At 35.9% G+C, this 27,661-nt stretch overlaps 1 protein-coding gene across 4 annotated transcripts in view; it reads left to right on the top strand.

The window, feature by feature from the left end:
• The window catches only part of LOC138710511 (solute carrier family 23 member 1-like), a 340,117-nt gene extending 312,871 nt beyond the window's left edge, over positions 1-27,246 (top strand). For all 4 annotated transcript variants that reach the window (XM_069841457.1, XM_069841458.1, XM_069841456.1 and 1 more), the window contains 4 exons: positions 10,722-10,801; positions 15,525-15,666; positions 22,697-22,814; positions 26,843-27,246. In XM_069841457.1, coding sequence (XP_069697558.1) covers positions 10,722-10,801; positions 15,525-15,666; positions 22,697-22,814; positions 26,843-26,924 — 422 coding nt within the window. In that variant the 3' untranslated portion in view covers positions 26,925-27,246. The remainder of the gene's footprint in view (positions 1-10,721; positions 10,802-15,524; positions 15,667-22,696; positions 22,815-26,842) is intronic.
• The last annotated feature ends 415 nt before the right edge of the window (positions 27,247-27,661 follow it).

Genomic DNA, 27,661 nt, shown 5'->3' with positions numbered 1-27,661 from the left:
GAACAACAGCAAAAATGCAAAGATGTCCATTCCATTTATCTCTTTATTTTATGCAAGAACAAAACTTAAAGAAAAATAATTTAGATAGATTTTGAGTTCATGGCCATTATGTGCTTTTGTTTAAAATAAATACCTACTAACCTTTTACAACAAAAAATATTATATTTAATGTGCATAATTCCCGGATGAATTGATTCAGAGATAGCAAGTATGTATAAAAATTCATCCAATAGTTTAAGAGACCACTAGTCCCCTCATGTTATGTAACTGATTTTGATTATGTGTAATTTTCTACTTTATTTTATATATTATGTAACCGATCTTGACTATTTGTAATTTTATATTATGTAACTGATCTTGTCTATTGTAATTTTCTACTATATTTTATGTAATTTCTAAGGTATTTTCTTTTGTGTTGTTTTGTAATTGTATTTCATGTATATTATTGTAACCTGGTTGAGTGGAAGAGAAGGCCTCATGGCCTTAACTCTGCCAGGCAAAATAAACCTACTACTACTAGTCTAATAAATACAGAGAGAGACAGACAGACAAACGGCAGGCATGCTCGAAATCACATTTACGATATCTGTGATACTGGAAACGTGGGTATACATCTGCAAAAAAACCAAATCGACATTTTGTGGAATCACAACAGTTTTTCTTACACTTTGTACCGTGTAACACAGAAGTCAGTTGACAAATGGGAAACATTACTCTAATTGAAAATACAATTATTGTATACAATATGTTTACTACCGCAAATGTTCAAAATGTGCTCCATTTACTTGAAGACAGTGTCTGCTCGATTCTGACATTCCTCTGTCACGCTTAAAAGTGTTGCAGATGAACTGTGTTGGATAACATGGATGATCCTTTGTTTCAAGTCATCTATAGATGTAAGCACCACCTGAAAAATGTGCTGTTTCACAAATCTCCATAGAAATAAATCAAGGGATGTGAGGTCTGGTGACTGTGGAGGCCATGACTGAGCTCCACCTCGTCCAATCCAGTGCACACCGAACATCTCATTTAGTTTCTGGTGAACTATTAAAACATAGTGTGCCATGGCACCATCTTGTTGAAACCACATTCTTATCCGTTTGTTCAGTGGGACATCATACAGGAACTCCGTTATAGTGCTGTCCAGCATTTTCCCATATGTGTGTTGATTTACATTTCCAGCGAAAAAATATGGCCCCCTAACTATATCACCTAGTGTTCCACACTTTTGAAACACCAGGGTTTGTTAGCTTCGCGCATCCATCTTGGGTTTCTTTGGACCAGTATCGTGAATTTTGTGTATGAGCATGTCCATCCTGAAAGAATAAGCATTCGTCACTAAACAGAACTTGCTGCAGGAAGGATTAATCAGTACGCAAACGCTGTGTGAACCAATCACAGTTTGTTCGCCTTTTGAGTGGATCCTCTTCTTGCATTGCGTGTAAATGCTGTAATTTTTAGAGGTGAAAACGTTCAGATTTCAATATTCTACGAACAGAGTCTCCAATTATACCACTTTCTCAAGCCACATAGCGCACTGGGCTGGCCGTCATCTTCGCAATCACGTCTATTAAATGCTGTCCGTCAGTAGCAGATTTGGGACGACATATTCGTTTCTTGTCGAGTACACTGAACGTTGTTTTAAATTTATGCAATAATTTGGTCACATTTTGGTAGGATGGTTTTGGAATGTCAGGATGACTACGATAAAACTCATCTGCTGCTTCTCTTGTCCTGTGATTGTCCCCACAGAGCAGTACTAGTTCCATTCGCTGTTAAGGAGTCAATATGATCTCTTCAACTTTCAATTAATATTAATATCACAATTGAAAACAATAAATATGAATGCTATCTTCTTCAACTCTTCCTGAACTCAATAACTTCAAACAATAAACGAAACAAAACACAAACTAACTCTAGCATTGTTGTTTACCGTACCATGACATACTTCAGTTCATCTACTGTATTCATTTTACGTGTTCCGCAGAAACTAATTCAAGAAAACTGATAAGGAAAATTCTAGATATACAAAAGGGGAATATGTACTGCCAACCTAACAGTACAAATGAAAAAGGTCACTAGGATTATGGACATCTTGGAAGGAACACGTCATTATGCTACCTTGTACAATAATTATTTCAGTTTTACAGTAAGGTTTGGAAATGAACGGAGGGCTAACAACTCCTTTCCATAAAAAATGCTTTTTTACGAAAACCATAAATAAGAAAATAAGCCAAACGAAACTTTTGGCAACGCGTCCAACAGATTTTAATATAGGAAGACAATACCTTGAAGAAGTGGATGTCTTTATCTAACTTGGCAGTAAGATTACAACTGAACATGAAGCCAGAGCAGGGAAGAGAAGTTTTGCATGTCATCGTTCAATATGGCGCTCAAATCATTTGAGATTGAAGACCAAACTACTCGTCTTTGGTGATTCTCACATCATGTTAATTTTGCTTTACGGGTGTGAAACATAGCTGGCATCAACGGACATAAAGAAGGAAATCTAGAATTTTGTCAAACGATGCTTGAGGAATATAAGCCTACTGTATATATGATGGCCAAATAACTGAATATCTAATATGCAACTCTATCAGAGGTGCACCAACGACCAGTAGAACTGGAAACTCAAGAGAGGAAATGGAGATGGCTGGGTCATACATTGCATTATGATGAAGAAATATGAAGAAGTAGCCCCCTGAATGGAAACCACGAGGAGCTCAGGCAACAAGATGGCCATGAGAAATACATGGCGAAGAAGCTTGAGAGAAGAAATAGCAAAAGTCTATCAAACGCTCACATGGAGGAAAAGTGAAAACTATGGTGGGTAACCGAGACAGACGGAGGTCCTTAAATCTGGCTCTGTGTGCCAATGAACGGCGCTATAATAATTAGTAGTAGCATTATATTTTATAACCATTCACGTAAAGAAGGTATAGAATTTGCTTAAGCCCACATTATTTTTCTCATTCCAAACTGTGTGACGAAACTTCTATGTTTGAGTATTCGCGCTTCTACTAAATATTGATAATATTATATGTACACAAATGCTTGGAAATTACCAAACGAATAAAGACGTAAGACATGAAAAACAACCTAAAACAAGCAAATATTTGGAAATAAATTAGTAAATAATGGCACGAGTAGAAGAAATAGTCTAAAAATTCCAATCACAACAAATGGCTAAAAGAAAAAAAAAAAATATATATATATATATATACATATATATATATACATATATATATATATTTATACAACTATGGAAACATGAACAAAGCGTATGAACCCAAGAATATTTTTCTCATGTGCTAACAAGAAGATGACATAATCAAGATCCGGGCTCTGATTACGACGATGCACTGTATATTGATCTCATAATCTATTACAACACTGACATACAACTGACAATAATAATAATAATAATAATAATAATAATAATAATAATAATAATAATAATAACAATAATAATAACAATAACAATAATAATAATAAATTTCATGAGATGTTGCCTAAACGTGAATATAAAACTAAATTATATGTGTATTGGGTTTTCATAAGGGGCGATTTTAGAACCTATTTCATTTGGAATATTTGGATTTATTAAAATATCTAGATAAGAAAAATAGTCATGGCTCCATACATTCGTATGCAGATGATACAATGGCCATATTTAGTGGTTATTCCTGGGATGAAGTCCATAAAAATACTAACATAGGTACAAATGTAGTCAAAGATTGGCTTCATTTTAATTTTCTTTCGTAAAATATAAAAAATAACATTAATTCCTTTTTCTTTAACATCTATTGGTCAACAGTCTTTGAATCATTGTAGGTACTCAAGTTTAGTAACTGAAATATTATATTGTAGTTCTTCTGTTTAATTGTATGTGAAATATATAGGCATCATTATTGATTAGTATCTGAAATTGTATTCCCTTAGTATCTGAAATTGTAGTCTCTTATTTATTACCTATGCAGCAAATTACGTAAAGCAATTTATAAATTTGGTAATTCTTAGTCATATTTTACCAATCAGTCGTACAGTTTATTTAGCTCTTTTCAGTCCATCATAAAATATGGCATTATTACGTGGAGTGGAAGTTAAAATTTGTTTAAGAAAACTTATTCATTGTCCTTCTAAACTCATCTTCTCTAAATTAAAAATCTATAAGATTGAAAAATAATTATATGTAACATTACTGAAATATTATCACAAAAATCATAAAATGATTTACCCATTTTCTTAAATTTAAAATATTAGACGAAACGTTAATTTACCATTAAGAGAACAATTTTTATAGTGGCAGGATATAATATTATACATTCATTACTTACTTACATACTTACTGGCTTTTAAGGAACCCGGAGATTCATTGCCGCCCTCACATAACCCCACCATTGTTCCCTATCCTAAGCAAGATTAATCTAGTCTCTATCATCATATCTCACCTCCCTCAAATCCATTTTAATAGGCCTATTATCTTCCCATCTACGTCTTGGCCTCTCCAAAGGTCTTCTTCCCTATGGCCTCCCAACTCTATATACATTTCTGGATTCGCCCATACGTGCTACTTGCCCTGCCCATCTCAAACGTTTGGATTTACTGTAATGTTCCTAATTATGTCAGGTGAAGAATACAATGCGTGCAGTTCTGTGTTGTGTAACTTTCTCCATTCTTCTGTAGCTTCATCCCTCTAAACCCCAAATATTTTCCTAAGAAACTTATTCTCTAACACCCTTACCCTATGTTCCTCTCTCAAAGTGAGAGTCCAAGTTTCACAACCATAAAGAACAACCGGTAATACGTATGACTGTTTTATAAATTCTAACTTTCAGATTTTTTGACAGCAGACTGGATGATAAAAGTTTCTCAACCGAATAATAACTGGCATTTCCCATATTTATTCTGTGTTTAATTTCGTCCCAAGTATCATTTATATTTGTTACTGTTGCTCCCAGGTATTTGAATTTTTCCACCTCTTCAAAGGATAAATCTCCAATTTTTATATTTCCATTTCGTACAATATTCTCGTCACGAGACATAATCATATACTTTGTCTTTTCGGGATTTACTTCCAAACCTAACTCTTTACTTGCTTCAAGTAAAATTCCCGTGTTTTCCCTAATCGTTTGAGGATTTCTCCTAACATATTCACGTCATCCGTATAGACAAGCAGCTGATGTAACCCGTTAATATAAACATTACTGAAGTATTATCACAAAAATCGTAAAGATTATAATTATACAATTTTCTTATGTTTAAAATACTAGACTAAACATTAATTTACCATTAAGAGGACATTGTTTTTACAGTGACAGTAGGTCTATATAGCCTATATACACATTATTGAAGTACTATCATAAAAATCATAAAGATTATATACCATTTCCTTAAGTTTAAAATACTAGACGAAACGTTAATTTAACGTTAAGAGGGCATTTTTTTTACAGTGGCAGGTTTAAAACTTAATATTAGTCTAGGACCAAGATTAGGCCTATGTAACTCCATAACGAAAATGCGTCCTGAATTTTCAATATTTTCTGTTATTAAGTTCAATAAAAAAAAAATACACCTCTGCTTATACAATAATATGATACTTAAGTTGAGTCTGTGTATAAAGCTTTTTTATGTTCTCATTTTTATCTTTTGTTTTTATATAATATATTTATGTATTATTTTTATATTGCTTGTATTAGATGGAACTACACCCACCCAAACACGAGCCTTGCTCGTACCGGTGGTCTTGATTTTGTATGTTTTATAATTTTTTGTACTTAATTTATATAAATACATATCAAATAATACAGAATGTGTGGAACAATATACAGGACATTAAAAAATAACAATTTTAAAACTAACTTAAATATTATAATATCATGGCCATGCCGGTGATAACATGTGCAAGAGAGGATTGCACACTTGTCGATCCGATGAAGGAAAAGTGAAAACGCGGAGGTGAAGTTCTTATGTCCACTGAGAGAAGTGACTGGTTAAGACACAAAAATGGATGAAGATATCAGAAAAAATCTGAAGGTATTTAATTTTAATGTTACTGAAAAAATACGTCAGCTATAAGATAACTATCATTAACATATTCAAAGAATGGACCCCGATACAATATCATCTTTTTTATTAAACTATGAACCGAAAGAAAATAGAAACGTTGGGCGCTCCGTAACCTTACGGCAAGACAAAATTTATTTGTGTGGGCACAGAGTTAAGCTCTAAATCCGTGAAGATCTAAGTCTGAAGTTAAAGTATGAAGGAGAAGAAGGTCAAAGCATAATAAAATATCCAGGATTGTAAATTTTATATTACATTTGCAAACGAGCAGGTCAAAATACGAGTCCATAGAACAGCCAGGTATTGGCCGGCCCCACGCACGCAAGCGGCAACTGCTGACCGACCAACCGGCATTCTCTGTTCGTTACCTCCCCACTCAAAGCCATATCATGCGCGAAGTCGGCAGTGTGCGTTGCGTTAACAGCTCTTCACGTGCAGACGTGGCTCGAGAGGTAACGCGCTGGTCTTCCAGGCGGCCCGGATTCGATCCCGGCAGTTCGTGTGAAATTTGTGGTGGAAAACAACGTCACAGAGAGTTTTTGTCAGGGTACTCCCGTTTTCCTCTATCATTCCAACAACACTCACCACCCCCCCTCATTTTATCTATCATCTGCAATAGTAAAAATAGGCTGGGGTGAAATCTTAGGGTATGAACGGGTTTCCGATGCTGATGGGGTTCCGGCCCTAGGATTTATTAGGATACTCGTATACGGACGGGCCCTGGCTCAATCAGGCACTGAGGAATAATGGCCCACCTATCAGCATCGGATATCAGGATGGGTTTGGGACTCCGGACCCCTGGGGCTTATCAGGCTACTCATCCATGAAACAGAATCTGTATCTATCAGGGGGTGAGGCAGGATAGCTCACCTGTCAGTGTCGGGTTCACGAATGCCATCCAGGCCACCTGCCACTTCGTCAATCATCGCATATAATATAAGACGCATAATGGGCCAAACGTATACAGACCCGTCCTGGACCCAGTCCTCGTAAAGCCAGCTAGCCAACACGTGTCTTTAATATTACTGTGTTTGAATGTAATTTAGTTTATTGCACACCACAAGTTAACACTAAACGACATATCACACAAGTTGAGAGGATGCGAAGGCATTTTTCCCACCTCCTCCTTACACTCAGTCCGTCAGCGACCAAGCGGTAGCTGTTACCTCTTATACCTGCACCCCCTCCCCAAGCAGTACACACAAGAAAATGAAATATTAAATGAAGGACATAACGGAATATAAAATACAGCCACACAGATGTCTGGCAAGATTCAGTATAGGCTATTTTAGTGCCGTTATTACAATATTTTCAATTAATGACTAATTAAATAAGGAATATTGGTTTGGGATAAATTTAAGAACACGGATTCCTTCCTTTCCCTCTTACTTCAAAATTCCTATCTTGTGCACACAAAATAAATTACTGGCACTGAAAAGTGCCTTTTCGTAAGCACGATGATGCGCATTCGACAAACGCAGACAAATCTGTTCTTTTTAGTATTTTAAGATTTAACTGTCAGTGAGGAATCCGTATACTGAAATTTTCTCTTAGTTTGTATTAAGAAGTCAAGGGAGCGACACAGTGCAAATTGTCTCTTTGTATATGTTCTAGTGTAGCAACTAACGGCGAAGAAAACATGTATCTTCTGCGCTCAGTAGCTTTTTAATGTGGCAATTAATGTAGTTAAACAACAATAAAAGTGAAATACAAACGCTTAGTATATACCTTCGAAATATAAATTACTGGTACACATTTTCAATAATAAAGTTTTTTGGTGTCGAACGTTTGTGAGATGGACAGTAGCACCTTCTCCTTTACTAATGGCAGAGAGTTTGAGTAGAGGGGAAAGGCCTGTCAACCAAACTGAAATGGGGTATATAACACAGAATTTTTGCGTACGGCACTTACGTGCAAACAGAGTCTTGTAGAAAGTATGTAGGCAATTTGTAGAGCAATTCCCTGGCATTCTGTTCCACATAGATTGCGCGAAAACTTGTTCTTAGATTCAGGGAAACAGGATTGGTAAACGATAGAATCTCTAGGTGGGAATAGGGTGTTCTAATAGATGAAAACTTAATGAAATTCGACAATTAGGGCGTTCTCCAAAGAGAACACAACGTCATGTTTCACAGGAGTTTCATAAAATTTAGCGCATAGAACTACTGAATTGCTAAAATTGAAACCTTACAGAGTGGCTGTAGTCCACGAATTAAAACCGCATGACAACGTCAGTTGTATGACTTTCTGTAATTGGCTTTTGCATAATATGCTGATTGTCTTGTTGATCCGCATTTAATAGTTTTCTCAGCTTGGACTTAATTCAATTTTACAAGATTCTCTTTGTTCACAAAACTATAGACACTGGAACACAGAAAATCGCTGACTCATTTAAGAAGTTTCTCTTCAGGATGAAAGAATTGGTGTGTGGTGTACTGTAACTGCAACACGAATAATAGGGCCCATATTTTATGAAAATACAGCAAATGGTCAAATGGATTTTTTTTACCGCGCAGAAATACTCGCACCATCTTTTTAGTTGTTAACAGATAACGAGAGATAATATAATATGCATTTTCAACAAGATTGTGCCACATTCCACACTGTCTGTGAGTGAGTCTTAGACCGATATAAGGAGGGTTTTCGATGAGGTAACTTATGGGCAATATAGCTGATTTTCGAAATCGGTTTTCGCTACTTTGTTTCGGGTATGATTGTGTGTTCTCTGCGAAGCCTTCATGAAAAAACAAATGAGCCATATTCATTTTTGGTAGAATAATAAGATATTTTTATTGAAATTTATTGCAGAAATAGTACGTAGGCTACACAGAAAATTACTATTTAATAATATGAACTAAGAAAAACTCATACATTTTGTTCAGAATAATTATCCGCTATTGTATGACAAAACATAAAATTGCTACTATAATAATTATTCCCTTAAAAATTCTCGGAGCGAAATAAATTAATTAAAGGTAAAATAAGTAAAAATTAAAATCCAACGAATCGCTATTGAACGAAATTTTGTTCCGTCTCTCAGAATGTAGTGAAATGAAGTGGAAAATTCTCCATGTAGGCTATATCCCTAGTTAAAATACAATTAATCCAGTATTTCCCTTTCTACTTTTGGATAGCCCTATGTATTTCTTCCCTTTCTTCTTCATCACGTAATAATTGTGTTAAAGCTTAATTCGATTCTCATCGGTTCGATTCGATTCCACTAGACATGAGCGGCAGCAGACGATTCGATTCAGTTCGATTCCGCTCAATGGGAACGGGCCTTTAGACCACGATGCTACGGTGCAAGGCGAATAAGAGAAATTAAGAAACATTAAAACAGATGAAATGCGATTCTACTCGTACAGTAACATCTTAGTCAATCGTATAACTACTGACCTTCGAGTAAAACCAATATCAGCATTGCGGAGGACACCCTAATCTCCAACGGATATTATCGACATCATGTTACAGTGGCATACTGACGTTACCACACAGTAAAAAAGTGAAAAAAGTGAAATACAACTCCAAAAAGACATCGACACAAAAGAAAAGCGCAATTATCTAATAGGCTGTAGAAACTTGACTTAATAATTCAAAGATCGTGACTATGATCATCATCATGATAATAATAATAATAATAATAATAATAATAATAATAATAATAATAATAATAGTAATAATAATCCCTGGATTAAGTCATCTGAACTGTTCTGTCTACAGGTTTATCTGGTCTTTCCAATGTTTTCTGAGTCAGTCCAATTTTCTTTTAGCAATATATCTGTAACTATTGTATGTCTGGTTCCATTCACTATACATGTTATGCATGTTATTGGTGACCGATATTTGGAATATATTCTGCATTTGCAACTTCAAGGGGGATGTCTGGATATTACCTTTTATGATCTTTTAAACTATTGCCTGCCAATTCCTCAATAATTTCACTTCCACTTTTTCCAGTCTGTTCTGTCGTTTTTCAGTATCCATCTTTTAAGCCTTACACTAATATTGGAATGTAGAATTACAAAATTTGTTTTTTGTTACGCTCTTCAGAAATGTACGTTTTATCAGAACATGACGCAAAAATTATTGCTATTGATATTGCTATTCCTGTCTCTGTCGCTATTATTATTATTATTATTATTATTATTATTATTACTATTATTATTATTATTATTATTATTATTTTTATTATTTTTATTACATTTAATACATTTAATACAAGGCGCGCCAGCCGAACTGCTATAATTTCGGCTTTCCACGCTTGTAATCAGAGTTCGAAACACTGCTGGTCCAACTAGAATATGTGTGGTGGACAAACATGGAACTTGGTGGTAGGTTCTTGCGGGGCACTCTCGTTTCTTCTACTGACAATCCACCATTGCTCCATTAATCTTCATCATCATGCAGTGCTATGTACTTTGCCTCCCATGGTGCACCAAGGGCAACGCCTTATGGCGACTAAACGAACTACAGCTTCGCCACATTGCCATCAGACGGGGACGTTTAGGTGAAATTACTGACGTCAAATGCCCACCACTAGATAAAAATATATTTAACATGACCATATAGATCCTAGAATTCATTTACTATTATTCGAAAATTGTGTTTTGTGAGTTTATTTAATATAACATGTATTGTTTTTGTTCAATTTGCAGGTTTATCGGCATTGCAGTATGTAGATTTGAATTCTGCTCGCAACCTCTACATTATTGGCTTCTCCATTTTCTTTTCATTGGTAAGCGTTATGAATTTTACCTAATACCCCTGATCACATATATATCAGATTTTCCATTCCCATGTTATAAAATGGCAATATACAGTGTGTTTAATTAAGTATGGAATATTGCTAATAATTCCTTATATATTCATTTTATTTAAAAATACCAAAAACAAAAGTTTTTGGAGATATCTAACTAAAACTTATGGCTGTGGTCTCACAAAAGTATTGATTCATGTTCAGAGTGTGGCAAAAAAATAAAACTTTTTTAAATGGCACCCTATATTGATTGTTACGTATTTGAAATCTCCATTCAATTTTACATACAAATAGAAGTTAGAATCAACATAAATGATGATTGTTCCCTTATAAATGTTATGGTTCTTTCAAATGCTTTGATAATGTAATGTAAAATAAATGTGTGCATTCATAATAGAGTAGGCCATGAAACAAACAAAACAATAACATAACTGTTTCAGAGAATGTTTAAAATTGTGGTTCTTTCAAATTCTTTGATATGTAACACAAAATAAATGTGTATATCCACATGGAGTAGGCCATGAAACAACAAAACAATAACATAAATCAACAATGACGCCTTTCATTCCTGAGTTTAAAACTGTTCATCGTGGCAATGCTTTCCGAAAGAGAAAGGATAGAAATCCTAATGATGGTTGGTTATGTGACAGAAAGAGAAATCAACAAGAGATATGTAATAATTTATTTAATGAGGTATACCCAAATAAGAACATAACACAGTCAATAGTTTCAAAAATAGTAAAAACATTTAATGAAACAGGAAGTTTCAAGAATAAACCAAAAGCTGGAAGACCAAAAACAATAAAATTACAAGTGATGAAAATGCCCTTGATATGATGTTATATATTGAAGAAGATCCTCATAAATCAACTAGACAGGTGGCACTTGAATATGTCAGTCATGTATCAGTATGGAAATTGTTGAAATCACAGAAATGGCATCCATATAAAATTCATCTTGTGCAAGAGTTAAATGAGGATGATTTTGATAGAAGGAATGAATTCTCTGAAACAATGATTGGGATGATAGATCAGAATCCACATTTTGAGAAGTGTATCATATTTTCAGAAGAAGTAACTTTCTCTCCACATGGCACCGTTAATCACTATAACTGTCGGTATTGGTCTCCTCACAACCTCCATTGGATGGCAGAAGCACATACACAGTATCCACAAAAAGTCAATGTCTGGGCAGGTTTACTGAGAAGCAGTAAATCTGTGTCATTTTTCATAGACGGAAATTTGAACTCTGATAAGTATCAACAGCTTCTGCACGATGATGTTATCCCAGCTTTCAGACAGTTGCTTCCTGGTGTGTGTCAAGGGAACATCTGGTTTCAACAAGATGGTGCACCTCTACATTGTAGTAGAAGAGTAATGGATTTCCTCAACCAAATGTTGCCTGGTAGATGGATTGGAAGAAGAGGACACATTGAATGGCCAACTAGACCTCACCGACCTCAACCCATTGGATTTCTTCCTGTGTGGTTATTTAAAGTCCAGGTTGTATCGTGATAAACCCAACAGTATTGAAGACCTGAAAGTAAGAATTAGTAATGAGATGGAACTGATCACTACTGAAATTGTGAGAAAGTCAATGGACTGATTTCGTGATAGACTGGGACATTTTTTTGCCGTGAATGGTTCTCATTTTGAACATTTGTTATAATTTTAAACATTCTCTGAAACAGTTATGTTATTGTTTTGTTTGTTTCATGGCCTTCTCCATATGAATACACACATTTATTTCGTGTTACATTATCAAAGCGTTTGAAAGAACCTTAATATTTACTAGAGAGTATTCAACATTTATGCTTAGTCATATGTAAAATTGAATGGAGATTTCAAATATGTAAAATTCAATATAGAGTGTCATTAAAAAAGTGTTATTTTTGCCACACCCTTTACATGAATCAATACTTTTGGAGACCACAGCAATAAGTTTTAGTTAGATATCTCCAACAACTTTTGTTTCTGGATTTTTTTCATAAAATTAATATACAAAGAATTATTAGCAATATTCCATACTTAATTAACACACTGTACAAAAGAACAACAGCTATGATCTCCACTATCAAAAATTGATTTTTTTTTTGTTAACGATCGCTGCAAGCTATTACTTTATGATATTCCATCGGGGTTATAACGTGACTTCTTTTTCCAGTCGCTAGATGCAGCATAGTGAAATTGATCAAAGTTGTCTTGAAAGTGTATTAGGCTGATCAATCTGTTATATTATGTGGTCAGGGATAATACCTTTCAATGTCTCTCTTTACCGAGCGAGTTGGTTTGGACGGGAACGTTTCAGACTCGCATTCGGAAGTTCCCGGGTTCAAACCCCATGACCGACCAATCTGACTGATTTTTCATGGTTTCTCTCAGTCACAAAGGCAAATGCCGGATTGGAAATTTACATATTATGATTCATCATCGCCTCAATCACCAATATCAGAAACATTAATGAAAATATGAAATCAGTTACATGATCATAAGCCGACAACACACGACAATAGAAAAAGGAACAAACAAGGTAAAAACGATCTACTGATATATTCACGATCCCACACACGCGATATGATCACAGATGTTAAAGAATTTATAAATAAACTTAACAAAAAATATTTATCTTTATTTTCATATGTTAAATCCGGATAAATTGCAACATACCTTGAATTTTTCTGGATGCAGGACATACAGATTTAACACTGCCATAAGGCCCTACGTATAGAACAAAGAAGAATATTAATAACTTACCAGTGGGTCATGTTTAACAATTAGTAGGCTCTGACCATTTTAAAACAAGATAACGTAAGTCAAAGCTTGGTTTTCTCTTGTTTTACAAATCGTGAAAGCCTGGTAATTTCTAAACAATGCCAATTAAGTTATTTTATCATTGTTTTTTATTGATAGATTTCTTATGGCAATCTTACATGTTAAATATTACTTCTTCTCTTTACATATTTTGTTTTTGTATAGGTAATTATTGTATTCTGGTGGTTTGGTAGAGAAGGTGTGGTAACTTCACCAGATTAAATGAATAAATGCATCAAATAATGAATGAATCAAACAATCGATCGATCAATCAATCAATAAATCAATCAATCAGTGAGTGGGTGAGTGAGTAAATAAATAACTGAATAAATAAATAAATCCGTACACCCAGAAAAACACAGGTATAGGCCTTTACAGGGTGTCTGACTTACCGTTCTTAAATTGTTTTAGACATCACGCACAAAGAGATTAGAGATGGACACAATACTTTTCGTCGTTGAAGTTCTCTAACTCGTAGCGCTTGTATTTTAGTTGAAGTAACTATTGAGAACAGCTAAAATAATAAATAGACAAAGGTTCGGTGGAATAATTGATACATTAATTTATACGATGCGTCTGTGTAAAGAAGCAAACATTTCTAATACACGGATCTCTGGAGGACGGTTCATGGCTCGTAGCTAGAGTGATATGTTTGTATGAATGTTTCGACTGCCTGAGAGGTTTGATATCCGATTCTTCCTTTCGTTAGGTTAGGTTATGTCACGGTGGCTACAGGCGGGTTAGGATGACCCTTTGCACGTCCCCCATACTGAGGCCTATTGTGCAACCCAAATGTTATGGGATGAATGAGGATGAGGTGTACCAGCCCACCGGCCGCATGCGACCCCCTCACCCGTTCACCCAATGGGGGACTCCTGCCCTTCCCCACTCTAAGTTCATAATATCAAAGTGATCAAGAAGCACAGGATCTATTCCAACGGCCCTTCCAAGGTGTCGAATAGCCTTTAGAAGTGCTCTTAAGGAATGAATCCTGGAAGATATATTGCGGAAGGCTGGGAACTCAGGAACGGTGTGTAGCCTTTACGCGCAGCAAAAGTGAAACTTCTTAACCTGCAATGTGTAGTAGGTAATCTTTTCAAATATTTCTGCAATGAGAGACGATAAATTAGGGCTAAATCTAACACACTGGTTTATGATATTTAAAATGACATATGAAAAAATAAAGCACACAAAACCAAAATGATTACTTATAGATTGCTTTTCAAATACTTGATGAGCATTTTTATATGAAGTCTTTATATGGTGAAGTACGATTTAATTCGAAATCACTGACAACAGTTGGATCAAGCATTGAACTCGGGGACTGTATTTTGTTGGCGATGTAGAAACATTCAAGAAATAGGACACTTTGTGACGTAACTGCAGAAGGAATTTTAGAAAATATAATTTTCCTTGCCCTTCAATCGCGCACTGTTAACAATAAATATTTTTCATTTTTGGCTCAATTTTCAGCGGATCGTTTCCACTCTTTCTTTCAAGCTATTCTGCTTTTAGCGTCTGATTTCGGCATATTTGTTTACAAAACCTTGGCAACAATATAATTTCACTAACTGGTTTCGACTGTATAACGTCATAACACTACACAGAAGACGCAGTATCCGGCAACAGCCCCACTCCCATCAATTAATACGTCAATAATAATCTGTATAAACCGCTGGTAAACCGCGAACATCATCAACTTTATTTACGCGATAACATTGCAACGTACAGAATTTCGTAGCAACAACACACAAAACCCTCTAGAAACATCCGTCTCAGAATTTTGTTTTACAGATCTCGGCTGGTACTCTGCTTAAAGAAATTTCACTTCAATAACACAATGGCGACTTACTCAAAACGTTAAATTTGATTAAACATGTTATTTCCTACAGGTGTTGCCTAAGTGGATGATACAAAATCCGCACGTGATTCACACAGGAAGTGACATAGCCGATAGTATCATAACCGTGCTCCTCAGCACCAGCATTCTTGTGGGTGGTGTGCTTGGCTGTCTCTGTGATAACCTCATACCAGGTACGTATCCTATTAATCATACTAAGCCTATATGAAGATTATGGTGTGAAAAATTAAATTCATATAATCTCGGAGGTTCAAGAGATTCCTGATAAGTTAAGAGATTTCGATCTATGCTATTGGCTTCCTACAGCAAATATATTATTTAATGTACTGAGGTACATATGATGTTTCCATGCAAATATTCTACGTCATCGTAAGATGAAAGAGTAGTGAAACGGAGAAAAATTCCTTCCGGCACCGGGATTTGAACCCAGGTTTTCAGCTCTACGTGCTGATGCTTTATCCACTAAACCACACCGGATTCCCATCCCGGTGTCGGATGGAATCCTCTCAGTTTAAGTTCCACCTCTTGGGTTCCCTCTGTTGGCCGCCCTCTGCACTACGTCATAGATGTCTATGAACGCAGGACTAATGTCCACATATATGCGGAGGTGCTCTCGATTGAGTGACTGGTTGGCGGGATCCGACGGTACAACGCGCCGTCTAAATCACAAGTGATTTACGCATATCATATTATATATTATTTAGTGGATAAAGCATCAGCACGTAGAGCTGAAAACCCGGGTTCAAATCCCGGTGCCGGAGAGAATTTTTCTCCGTTCCACTACTCTTTCATCTTACGATGACGCAGAATATCTGCATGGAAACATCATATGTACCTCGGTACATTAAATAAATAATATGTTTAAGGCTTGTGGCTGGACTGTCTTAGCTAATTTCTGAAAACATTTGCTCTTAGGAATTGAAATTTATATATAATATTATACAACTGTTTAAAATAACTTAAAGAAAAGAGCCCCGTTAAGTAACTGTCACATGATTGCTCCCGTTTCGACGACGTTGCGACAAAACCGCTCGAACGGACAGTTTGTCTTTTATTTTATTTCAGCAATTAATTTTTAACAATTTAAGCTTAAACATACAGTTTAGGCCTATTTACTTGATAACAATTTCATGGCTCTATGGCCTTAACTCTACCAGAATAAATAAATAAATAAATAAATAAATAAATAAATAAATAAATAAATAAATAAATAAATAAGTTAAATCAATAAATAAATAAGTAAATAAATAAAAAATTAAATTAAACATATAAATAAGTGAGTGAGTCAGTGAGTGAATGACTGAGTGAATGAGTAAATAAATAAATAAATAAATAAATAAATAAATAAATAAATAAATAAATAAATAAATAAATAAATAAATAAATAAATAAAATAATGGTTGAATTATTATTGTATACCAAATTAAATGCTGTTTCATCTTATTATAACACATCAAATCTGCCATTCTTGATGAAATCCTTCTTGTTTTCACATGGTTTGTATATTACATTTTTTCGTAGTTATTTGGTGTTGATCCTTGAGGTGAAATAAAAACTTCAGCAAACTCCTAACATCTATTTCCACAATTAAGTACGCTATTTTCAGCAATAGTTTCAAGACCCTCAATGAAACGTACGCTATCCTTAAAGCGAAGAAAATTATGAAGTACACAACATGCTTTAATTATGCAGTCGCAGTCTAGCTCGATCTCAACAATGGGTAATAAAAATTCATCAAAATATTGTGTACTCATTCATAAACATAAAAAAGAATTTTGGAGGGTAATTCCATTATGTTTCATACATATTATGGAATCTTCTTTTCAACAGTCTCAATATACAACGGATTCACCCAACAATTCCTTTTCCCTCTTTTCCTGAGGCAAATCACAAATGCACATATGTAACAATTTCCACAAAATCCATGCTTGACAATTCTCTACTCTCTGCGAATGCTCTCACGAAATGAAAGCTAGAACGATTGAAAGGGCGTTCGTGTACACTCTTTCATATATTTCGAAGGGCCAACGACATTTATTTTGTCCGACAAAAAAATCCGGGATTGTTTGCAGAGATAACCGACTACCAGTTGTGTCGTTGTCGTGTCATAACTAGGCTTCGAGACTTCGGATCCAATAGAGGAGTTCAGTGGGAAATCCGCGTAACGGCGTACTGAGTATAGTGGTAAAGCGTACAGTGAGTGGGGGTACTTACTATAGAATGGATGCCAACAAATACGCAAAGGAAAACGTTCTGGATTTGAAGGTTCTGACGAATAATTTGGTTTTCATACAAACCTATTTTCAAACTGTGTCTGAAACTATTACACGGTTAGAAAAGTCACAGCAAGAGATGCCGGAAGCCCTCAAATTAATAGGAAATGACATAGAGAATTAATGAAACACCAAGTACACCGGTTACCGATCGTGCAAAACAGAAGTGGAAATCAATTTTATGTAAAAATAACGGATATGGAACATTGTGTAATATAAACAGCAAATTAGTGGACAAAGACTTACCCGAGAATAAAGGACTGTCTCTTAGAGACCGCAATGATGTTAGGTTTTTTCGTTTTGCTCCTATCACGCCATGCGACATAGAGCGCAGCTTTTCACAGTACAAACTGTGTTTGGCAGATAACCGAAAAAGATTTACGTTTGAGACACTGAAAATGTATCTTATAGTACATTGCAATTCGGTACTGTAACTGCACTTCCTAAAGACGACCAACAGGGTAAATGAAGAAATTAAAATTGCTACATGTTTATTTCCACCATTAATACTGTGTATAATTAAACACAAATGCTTATAAAAGACAGGAGAATAAATGTTTTTTTACATTCTTTTGACATTGTCATTGTGTAATGTATATTTGCTTTCAGAATGTACATATGTGTGTGTTTCCCCATACTACCGTACTCTACTCTAAATAGCAACGTTGTTACCTCAACACATCTCTATCTTTCACTACCTGCAGCGAGTCAACAACCTATAGTACATGCACAGTAAACTTATTGTGCCGGATCCGAAGTCACGAAGCCTAGTCATAACTGTGTGTGCATCTCTATTATCTTCTAAAGCAATGGTCGTCAGCACTCTCTGAAATGGGTATTGGGTATAGAGAGCAGGGAAGCCTGCACGTCTGTGCATGTTTCGCGGGAGGGAGGGGGAGGAATCTGGCCTTAGCTGATGCGGACGATCAGTGGAGAATAGAATAGTAAATACTAGGGCAAGGCAATTAATGATTTTGCATCTTTTTCTTATGAAGGTTTAAATATTGCTAGCATATATGGAAATGTATGACATTAAAAACTGGGTTAAATAAAAGCAATTCGTTAGGGCATTTTTTTGCATTTTCTTAAGTTTTTTACGGATATGTCATTTTTTAGCAATTTTTAGGTCATTTTGAGCATTTTTTACACTTTTCAGGAAGTCTGTGACATTATTTGTATTTGATTTGAGATTTTTATTATAATTCAGTATTTTCCTTGTCAGTACAATTTCTTGGAATTAAGTAGATGTTTGCTAGCTTCTACCCCTATTTTTCAAGGTATGTGCATAATGAACTTGCCCACTTCTAGGAATTTTATTCAAATTCTTAGAGCGTATGCTAGCTTGTACCCCTATTTTTCAAGGCATAATGAACTTGCCCACTTCTAGGAATTTACCCACACTCCCACAGAGATTCCTTTCTCCAGGTAAACTGGCATTGTTATGCTGTTAATTGAGGTGGTCAGTTGTTTCTAGTCGTCTGTGTGAACAAGTCAAGAGCAAAATGCCTAAAGTAAAGGAAACTGCTAGTGTTAAATTAAAGGCATTTGTTTCAAAATATGGAGAAAATATTTTTTCAACGGACGGTCGTATTTTATTCTGCAAGATCTGCAATGTAAGAGTAGCTGCTGAAAAAAAGTTTACGATAGAACAACACATGTCACGGGAGAAACATAAACGTGGCCTGCAGAGACTTGGAAATAAATCCAGTGTAATCTTACAGCAAATGCTTCTGGGGGATACGTGTTCAACGTTTTCGCCATTTTGTGAGAAACTATGTGAAGCTTTTCTATCGGCTGATATTCCACTTCACAAACTGAATCATCCTAAGCTGCGAACTTTCTTAGAAGAGGAGACCGGAAAATTAATTCCAGATCCCAGAACATTGAGAAGAACATACATAGCTCGGTGCTATGATAAAACTTTGAAAAAAATAAGAGAAATGATTGGAGAAAGAAATGTATTCGTATCCATTGACGAGACAATAGACTCTATGGGCCGTTATGTAGCTAATGTTATTGTTGGAGTTTTAGAAGCACACAGCCCTGGAGAACAATTTCTACTACATTGTGAGCAGCTAGACAAAGTCAACTACTCAACGATCAGCTTAGTATTTGACCATGCATTGAGAATACTTTGGCCTGATGGGATTCGAAATTCCAGTGTCTTGCTTTTTATATTAGATGCAGCACCCTACATGATGAAAGCAGCTGCTTCTTTAAGTGCACTGTACCCAAAAATGGTACATGTGACGTGTTTAGCACATGCATTACACCGGGTCGCAGAAGAAGTACGTGCAAATTTTCCTGAAGTGGATAAATTAATTGGATGCGTGAAGAAAGTATTCTTGAAAGCCCCCTCTCGAATTTCAGCATTCAAAACAGAAGCTCCAGAAATCCAATTGCCATTTTCACCTGTTTTGACTAGATGGGGAACATGGCTCCAAGCTTGCAGTTATTATTGCAAGAATTTCGATGTTGTGAAGAAAGTGGTTGATTCTTTTGATAATGGTGAGTCAGTGTCAATAAAAAAAGGCGCAAGAACTGTTAGCTGATAAAGAAATTGCTGGTAAACTTTCTTACATAAATACTAATTTTGGATTCCTTCCTGATGTCATAACTGCACTGGAAAAATCCCAAGTGACATTAGTGGAACAGCTACAAATAGTGGATAAAGTGGTGAATGATTTGAGCCGTGCATGTGGTAAAGTGGGTGATGCAGTGTCAATGAAAATGAAAAACTGTCTAAGCAAGAACAGGGGTACACAACATTGTGTTCAATTGGCAGAGCTTTGTCTGGTGAAAATTTTTCTTTTCCTGACTGTGAGTTAAATCCAGGAGATATTGCTTGCTTTCAGTTTGCTCCAATTGTTTCCGTTGAAGTAGAGAGAAGCTTTTCCATTTATAAGTCGGTACTAGCAGACAATAGACAATCATTTTTGTTTGAAAATCTCCGCCAAGTTTTGATTGTTAACTGCAATTCAAAATTGTTGTAAAAGTGCACTTGAAATGAATTTTCTGCAATACAAGGTACTGTAACATGTATTTTTTTTAATTTTATGTAGTTCAATAATCAAGTGAGTACTTAACGTAATTAAAAGTATTTTCATTGGCAATGCTTTACTTTTTATTGGTAATTTTTTTGTTTTTTTAGGTCATTTTTTTGTATTTTTAGGTCATAAATGCATTTTTTATTTTGCATTTTTTACCAATTTATAGGTCATTAAATGCCTTGCCCTAGTAAATACTATACACTTGTGACTGGTTTTTGTACGTACACGATGGCAGAAAGTTCAAATAGTGATTTACGTACGTCTTCCACCCCTACGTTGTTTAACCCTTCATGGGAGGAGGCAATTTTTTTTTACAGAGTTTGAAAATGCAGCAAGATGTTTAATTTGCAGTAAGGTACTCAATGTGATAAGAAAATACAATCTGCAGCGTCACTATGACAACTGTCATGCTAATGAATACGACAAATTAAAAGACAACGAAAGAATCGAAATGGTGGAGCAGTTAAAATACACCAATATAAGACGTATTATTATTATTATTATTATTATTATTATTATTATTATTATTATTATTATTATTATTATTATTATTATTATTATTATTATTAGGATCTATTATTATTATTATTATTATTAAGATCTATTATTATTATTATTATTATTATTATTATTATTATTAAGATCTATTATTATTATTATTATTATTATTATTATTATTATTATTATTATTATTATTATTAGTTCCGATACTGATGTGCAGTTATCAGAGAACGTTTCTCTAGGCCCGCAAAATACTGCATCGGACATCGTGTCTTGGACGAGACAAGTTTCGTCTCCGACCGTCTGATACTGAACAAGACTGTTTCGGTCTTTCTAGAACTGTCGACAGTCTCGAACAGTTCGCCACGACGCGACGTACGTAGTTTGTTTTCCATACATTGCTATTCTCAAATGCGACCTGATAGCAACCGACAATAAAATCGTAATAATGATAGATTATTTTATGCTTTTAAAAAAAGAAGATCAAATAAACTGAAATTTGTTCGATTCATCTTCCAAGCCCAAAAACGTATGTACTTGGTTTTATAAGTAGTCTACATAAATTTCTTTCAAAATTTCTTTCTGTACTTTATATATTAGGTTTCTCCTAATGATATTTTTTTTTCAAAACTGAGGGGCCCAGTCATATAAGAGAATAAACCACAATTAAAATATTTACATAAATTTTAATATTCTGCCGTGTGTGCTCATAAATTCCAAATTTTACACATTTTAAATATAACCTACCATTAGAGTAATATGTCATAGAATTTAGTCCAGAGAAATTATTTCCTCACATTCCAGTGAAATACAAGGATTTGTGGCTTGTCTCCTCCTTTGACTGGACTACACAATTTCAGAGGTGACTTTTTTTTTTAAGTAATTTGGCATGAAAAACGGAAATCCTGACTATTTATTAACTATGTAAAACATGCTTACTTAAATACACATGTGAACATTGGGTGCTTCATTACACTATTAGTATTATTGAATTCCAGTGAGTTACGTAATTTATGGTACGAACGAAAAGCCGCCACTGAAATATTGCTTACCCGTCCGCTCCCATAAATGCACTAGAGGGCTCGAGGGTAAGAGACGCTAGCACGAGCGTACACTCTCTTGACGATCGCTGTTCTAAAGGATCTTGTGCGAACGACTATATAATCGTCTGACTATCTTACTGTATGTGTGCGGTAGCCTGTATAGTTATCTCATAGCCCGTTGGCATGACAACAGCCTGTCGTAGGCTGTCATTCCGTAATCGATGTCGAATAAGAGAATTCGTAAAAATAATTTTAAGTAACTTTGAGGTGTTTTAATATACTAAATGCTTGAAATGAATTGTAACTTATAAATATTTATTGTTTTTGTGTGGCTAGGTACACCAGAGGAGAGAGGTTTAATTGCCTGGCAAGAACAAATGAAACTGGTACCAGATAAGGAGGATGACACGCCCAACACTTACGACTTTCCCGTAGGAATGGGAATTGTCAAGAGGTAAGAGTCAAGAGTGACGGGCGAGAGAATTCAGGTCTAGTCGAGCCCACTGAACAACAGCTAGTGAATGGCACTGCATCTCCAATTCACTCAGTGATTTCTTTAGTTCTTGTACGCATATGTGCCTTCGCCGATCGGACGTGTTTATTTTTACTTTTCAAGACAAATTCAATAAAACTGTATTTTGTTATTTCGCATAACCAGCACCACTCCAACTATAACCAAAAATTCAACCAATACCAACATCAATCTAACCATAACCATAAATTCAACCATTACCACTTCGACAATAATAACCATCACCCAAACCGCAATTACAATAATTCAAATTATAATTTAATATCATCTGACCACAACTCCATTACTGCAACCATAACCATTAACTGAACCATAATCGACATTTCCATCTGTAACAACCAACGTAAAACATAATATACCATCAAAACAATAATACTCAATCCCGAACTGAGCGATCGCCCAACCGTAATACTATCACTCCAGCCATAACCATTGACTCACGAACATCTCTCAACTACAACCACAACCATTAATAGAATCATGACCAACATCTCCCAACCATAACCACCAACTTCAAACATACGAGATCGGACAATAAAGTAATAAGACTGGTTTAAAAAACACTTTCACTTACTGTACATCTTCAACTAACTACAATGTGATCACCAGGCTTCGAAAGTTTGTCACAAGAGTTATACTGGATGGAGTAGTTTCTCCTGGTACATTAATAATGTCAGTCAAAGCCCCAAGCAGGTTAGAAGACCTCTATGATTTCTGACTTGTGTTATGTAGGAGTGCACGTTGTTGCGTATGTCTGTATGTCGATGAATTCAGTGTGATCCCGTTCAGTCAGAGAGGAGGTGCACCATGAGACAAATTTCGCCACCAATATCTACACCGCAGTTGTTTATTTCGGAATTTGAATCATCTTCAAAGTATTCCCTTGAGACTGCACACACTTAGCTCAAAGTTTCTGTCACTGCTGGCAGCAACTGTGAAACTCATTTTTCGGTACACTTTTTAATGCCTGGGTTACAGCCATGTGAACGTCTTCTGTTATTCGAAAATGGCGTCTTTCACAACTGATTTCACTTTTAAGAATAAGAAGAAGTCGCATGGAGCAAGGTTGGGAGAATGTGAATGCTGCGGCAGTATTGAATCAAATCAGCAGCCACATTTTTCTCCGTTCATCTCGCTGTTGCCCGGTGAGATTTTTGGAACCTTTGCACAAATTTTTCTCATGCCCAGGTCTTCAGTGAGAATGAGGCGAACAGTTTCCCGATTCGTGTTCAATTCTCTGCTATCATTTTGGCTGTTAATGACCTGTCAGTTCGTAAAACTTCAAGTACCTTGACAATGTTGTCACCTGTCCCTGCAGTTGTTGGCAACCCACTCAGTGTTCATCTCAAACTTTGTTTCCATCCTCAGAAACATTTTATGTCATCGAAAAGTTTGTTCTCGTGGCATTTTCACCGAGTGTCTCACAAAACAAAATGTCATACCGTTGCGCGATATTATGCGATTTCATTTTATTGACGAGGATCAAACACACAACTCCACTAGTCAAGCAGCTACCCCACATTGACGACTTTCACAGTGGTGGCAGTTGGAATTCGGGTGGAGGAAGGACCGAACTCAAACACAGGATGCTGTCGGGTTGCCTCATCAGGTGGGGAAAAAAAATCAGTCTCATTACTTTATTGTCCGACTTCCTATATCGTCACAAAATCATATCCATTCTCGAACTTAACAATCACTCCAACCATATTGTAACTTTTATTCAACAACAATAATGTGTGACTTTTATTTCTAACTTGAATCTCACACCCGTCAACAATGGGTATTCCACTCAACACAGCAACACAGTAGTCGTTATTGCACTCCACCGAACGACAATGACAATTCACATGTATTATTGAGAAGAACAACAATGTACTCCTAATTTCAACTAATGTTCACAAAGCACTATGTACAAAACAAAACTGTCAGTTCTCAGTTCACAGTTCGTTCGCCTTGGCTAGTTCTTCTAGCTCACTCACTCACGTTCACGGTACATCGAACCCCAAGCCTTCCAGGTAAAGTTTACTGCACTTCGAACCGAAGACTTTCAGATACAGTTCACTACACTTCGAACCCAAGACTTCCGGATACGCCGCACTAGCTTGGACTCTGCCACAGTTGCAGACCTACTCAAGTTCACTGTACATCGAACTCTGGTTCACCCCGCTTGAAGACTAGCTAGCTCTCTCACAGATGACAAAACTAACTAACTCACTTACTCGAACTCACGTCCATCTCGCTCGCTGCCCAAGGCTGGCTCGCTCTCTCGCTACTGATTCAAGTGACTGACTAATTCACTGAAGGCTGCTCGCGCTTTTATTTATCAAATCACACGTTGTTGATCGTTCTGTGTCGCGAACTTTCTGGGCCTCCACAACACTCGAACTCCAGACGTTTTCCTTACGTCCGTCCCCTTCACTCCGCGCCGGCCACGCAGCTCTCTCCCCCTTGCCGCGCCGCGCTTCAACTTCCGCCGAAGCCCGAGCCCCAGCGTCCCGCGCCTCCCACTCCACCGGACGCGCGCGTAGACTCCCGAGGCAAGGAGAATCTTCCAGCACGGTTGCCACAATATTCACAATCACTATAACCATTAATTGAATCATAACCGACATCTCCCAACCATAACCATCAACGCCAAGCATATATTATCACAACAATCATATCCATTTCCGAACTTCATCGCCTCAACCACAATCACCAACACCTCGATCATAACCACCATCATTAACCATAACCATTAATTGAATCATAACCGACTCCTCCCAACCGTAATCACCAACGTCAACTATGTATCATCACAACAATAATATCCATTCCCGATCTTCATCACCCCAACCATAATCACCACCACCCTAACGACAACCACCATCACTCCAACCATGACCACTATCACTCCAACCATAACCATTAACTGAATCAAAACCAACTTCTCCCAGCTATAACCACCAACGTCAAGTATGTATTATCACAACAACCATTTTTATGCGGAAGATATTCATGTGAGTTCATAACATACTAAATATTAATAAAAAGAGAGTGTTTGTGTGTTTGTATGAGGCAATCTTAGGGAACTATTTAATCGATTTGGATAGTTATGTCATAATTGGAAAGTGTAGTTCCTTCAGAAGGACATAGGCTTTATGTTACTACAGAAGCCCCAAAGTGAATTGAGGACTGGACACAAATGCGTTATACGCAGGCTTCGAGACTTTGGACCCGATACAATAAGTTTACTGTGCATGCACTATAGGTTGTTGACTCGCTGCAGGTAGATAGAGATGTGTTGAGGTTACAACGTTGCTATTTAGAGTAGAGTACGGTAGTATGGGGAAACACACATATGTACATTCTGAAAGTAAATATACATTACACAATGATAATGTCAAAAGAATGTGAAAAGCATTTATTCTCCTGACTTTTATAAGCATTTATGTTTAATTATACACAGTGTTAATGGTGGAAATAAGCATGTAGCAATTTTAATTTCTTCATTAATTTTATCCTATTGGTCGTCTTTAGGAAGTGCATTTACAGTACCGAATTGCAATGTACCTATTAAATAATATAAGACAGTGCAACACCTTATTCCAAGTGGTGCCGTTTGACGACAAAGTCTTCTTCCAACTGAGAGACAAATCCTCATTTCTTACAAATTTATTCTGTTTCAGACGCTGTTAGGTCTAACGTAATACCAAACTTAAAAGTAGAATTAATTGAACAACTCCAGACTGTATTGCATGGTAATAACAGTTACATTCAAACTTCTAAACACAATTTTGAAAATAATTCAGGTGCAAACGACTTATAACTTATAATAAACTAATTAGGTCTATTCATTAATAATAACAAAGCTGTATTTGGAAATATAACAGATTTAAGTCAATTTATTTATGACACGTGCAACGAAGCGCACGGGTATGGCTAGTTTGTAATTTCTAATTATGTTTCAGATGCAAGTTCTTCTCCTATCTTCCTTTCATGCCTACGTACAAACCAAGAAAATGGCAAATGTGTGGCTGCAAAAAGGAGTAGAACAAGAATGAATTCCTGTCGTTAGAAGATTATGCAGTGCTTCGGGTTGGCCTCCTGCCAGCCAAGTTATGGACTATTGCTGTTTCAGAGCATTCGAGGTCCATGGACTGAAACCGATTTACAAGAATACTGCACCTGTTATATTCCTCCACAAAATATAAGCTGTCTTATATTTATCTGTACACATAGATTAACAATGCATTTGCTCTGGTGCTGATGAAAAATTTAGTTTTACTATTATAATTGATTATTAAGCCTATTATGTAACTATTCTTGTACATTTTTGTATAACAATATTATAACTATTACTACTGCTTCTACATGAAGACGCTATTATTAAATTAAAAATATATCATATTTATACATTTTCTGATTCAAACTACATTCTGCATCACATTAGAAGCCTCAGGTGGAGAGAATAAAGTATAAAAAGGACATAAATAAATGAGAGGAAAGAAATTAAAGGCTAGCTATACAATTCTCAGTGCAGGAACTTACTACTGGACAGGAATAGCCCACTGTGTTCTCAGAATGGTTAAACAGAACAAAGCAACATTTTGGCCCATCTTTGAAAAATCAGATGACTGCTATAGGCCTAATAAAATTACTGTCATGGGCAAAATGTAATTACATTTCTTTCTTTCTTTCTTTGTTACTCTGCTTATAATCCCCTTTTAACCGACTTGCACACCACTGTGGATATGGGAGTGAGATTCATCTGATCGCACACACCTGCG

The sequence above is a fragment of the Periplaneta americana genome, chromosome 12, assembly GCF_040183065.1.
Source record: "Periplaneta americana isolate PAMFEO1 chromosome 12, P.americana_PAMFEO1_priV1, whole genome shotgun sequence".
Taxonomy (NCBI): domain Eukaryota; kingdom Metazoa; phylum Arthropoda; class Insecta; order Blattodea; family Blattidae; genus Periplaneta; species Periplaneta americana.
This window is presented reverse-complemented; position numbering and strand designations above follow the sequence as displayed.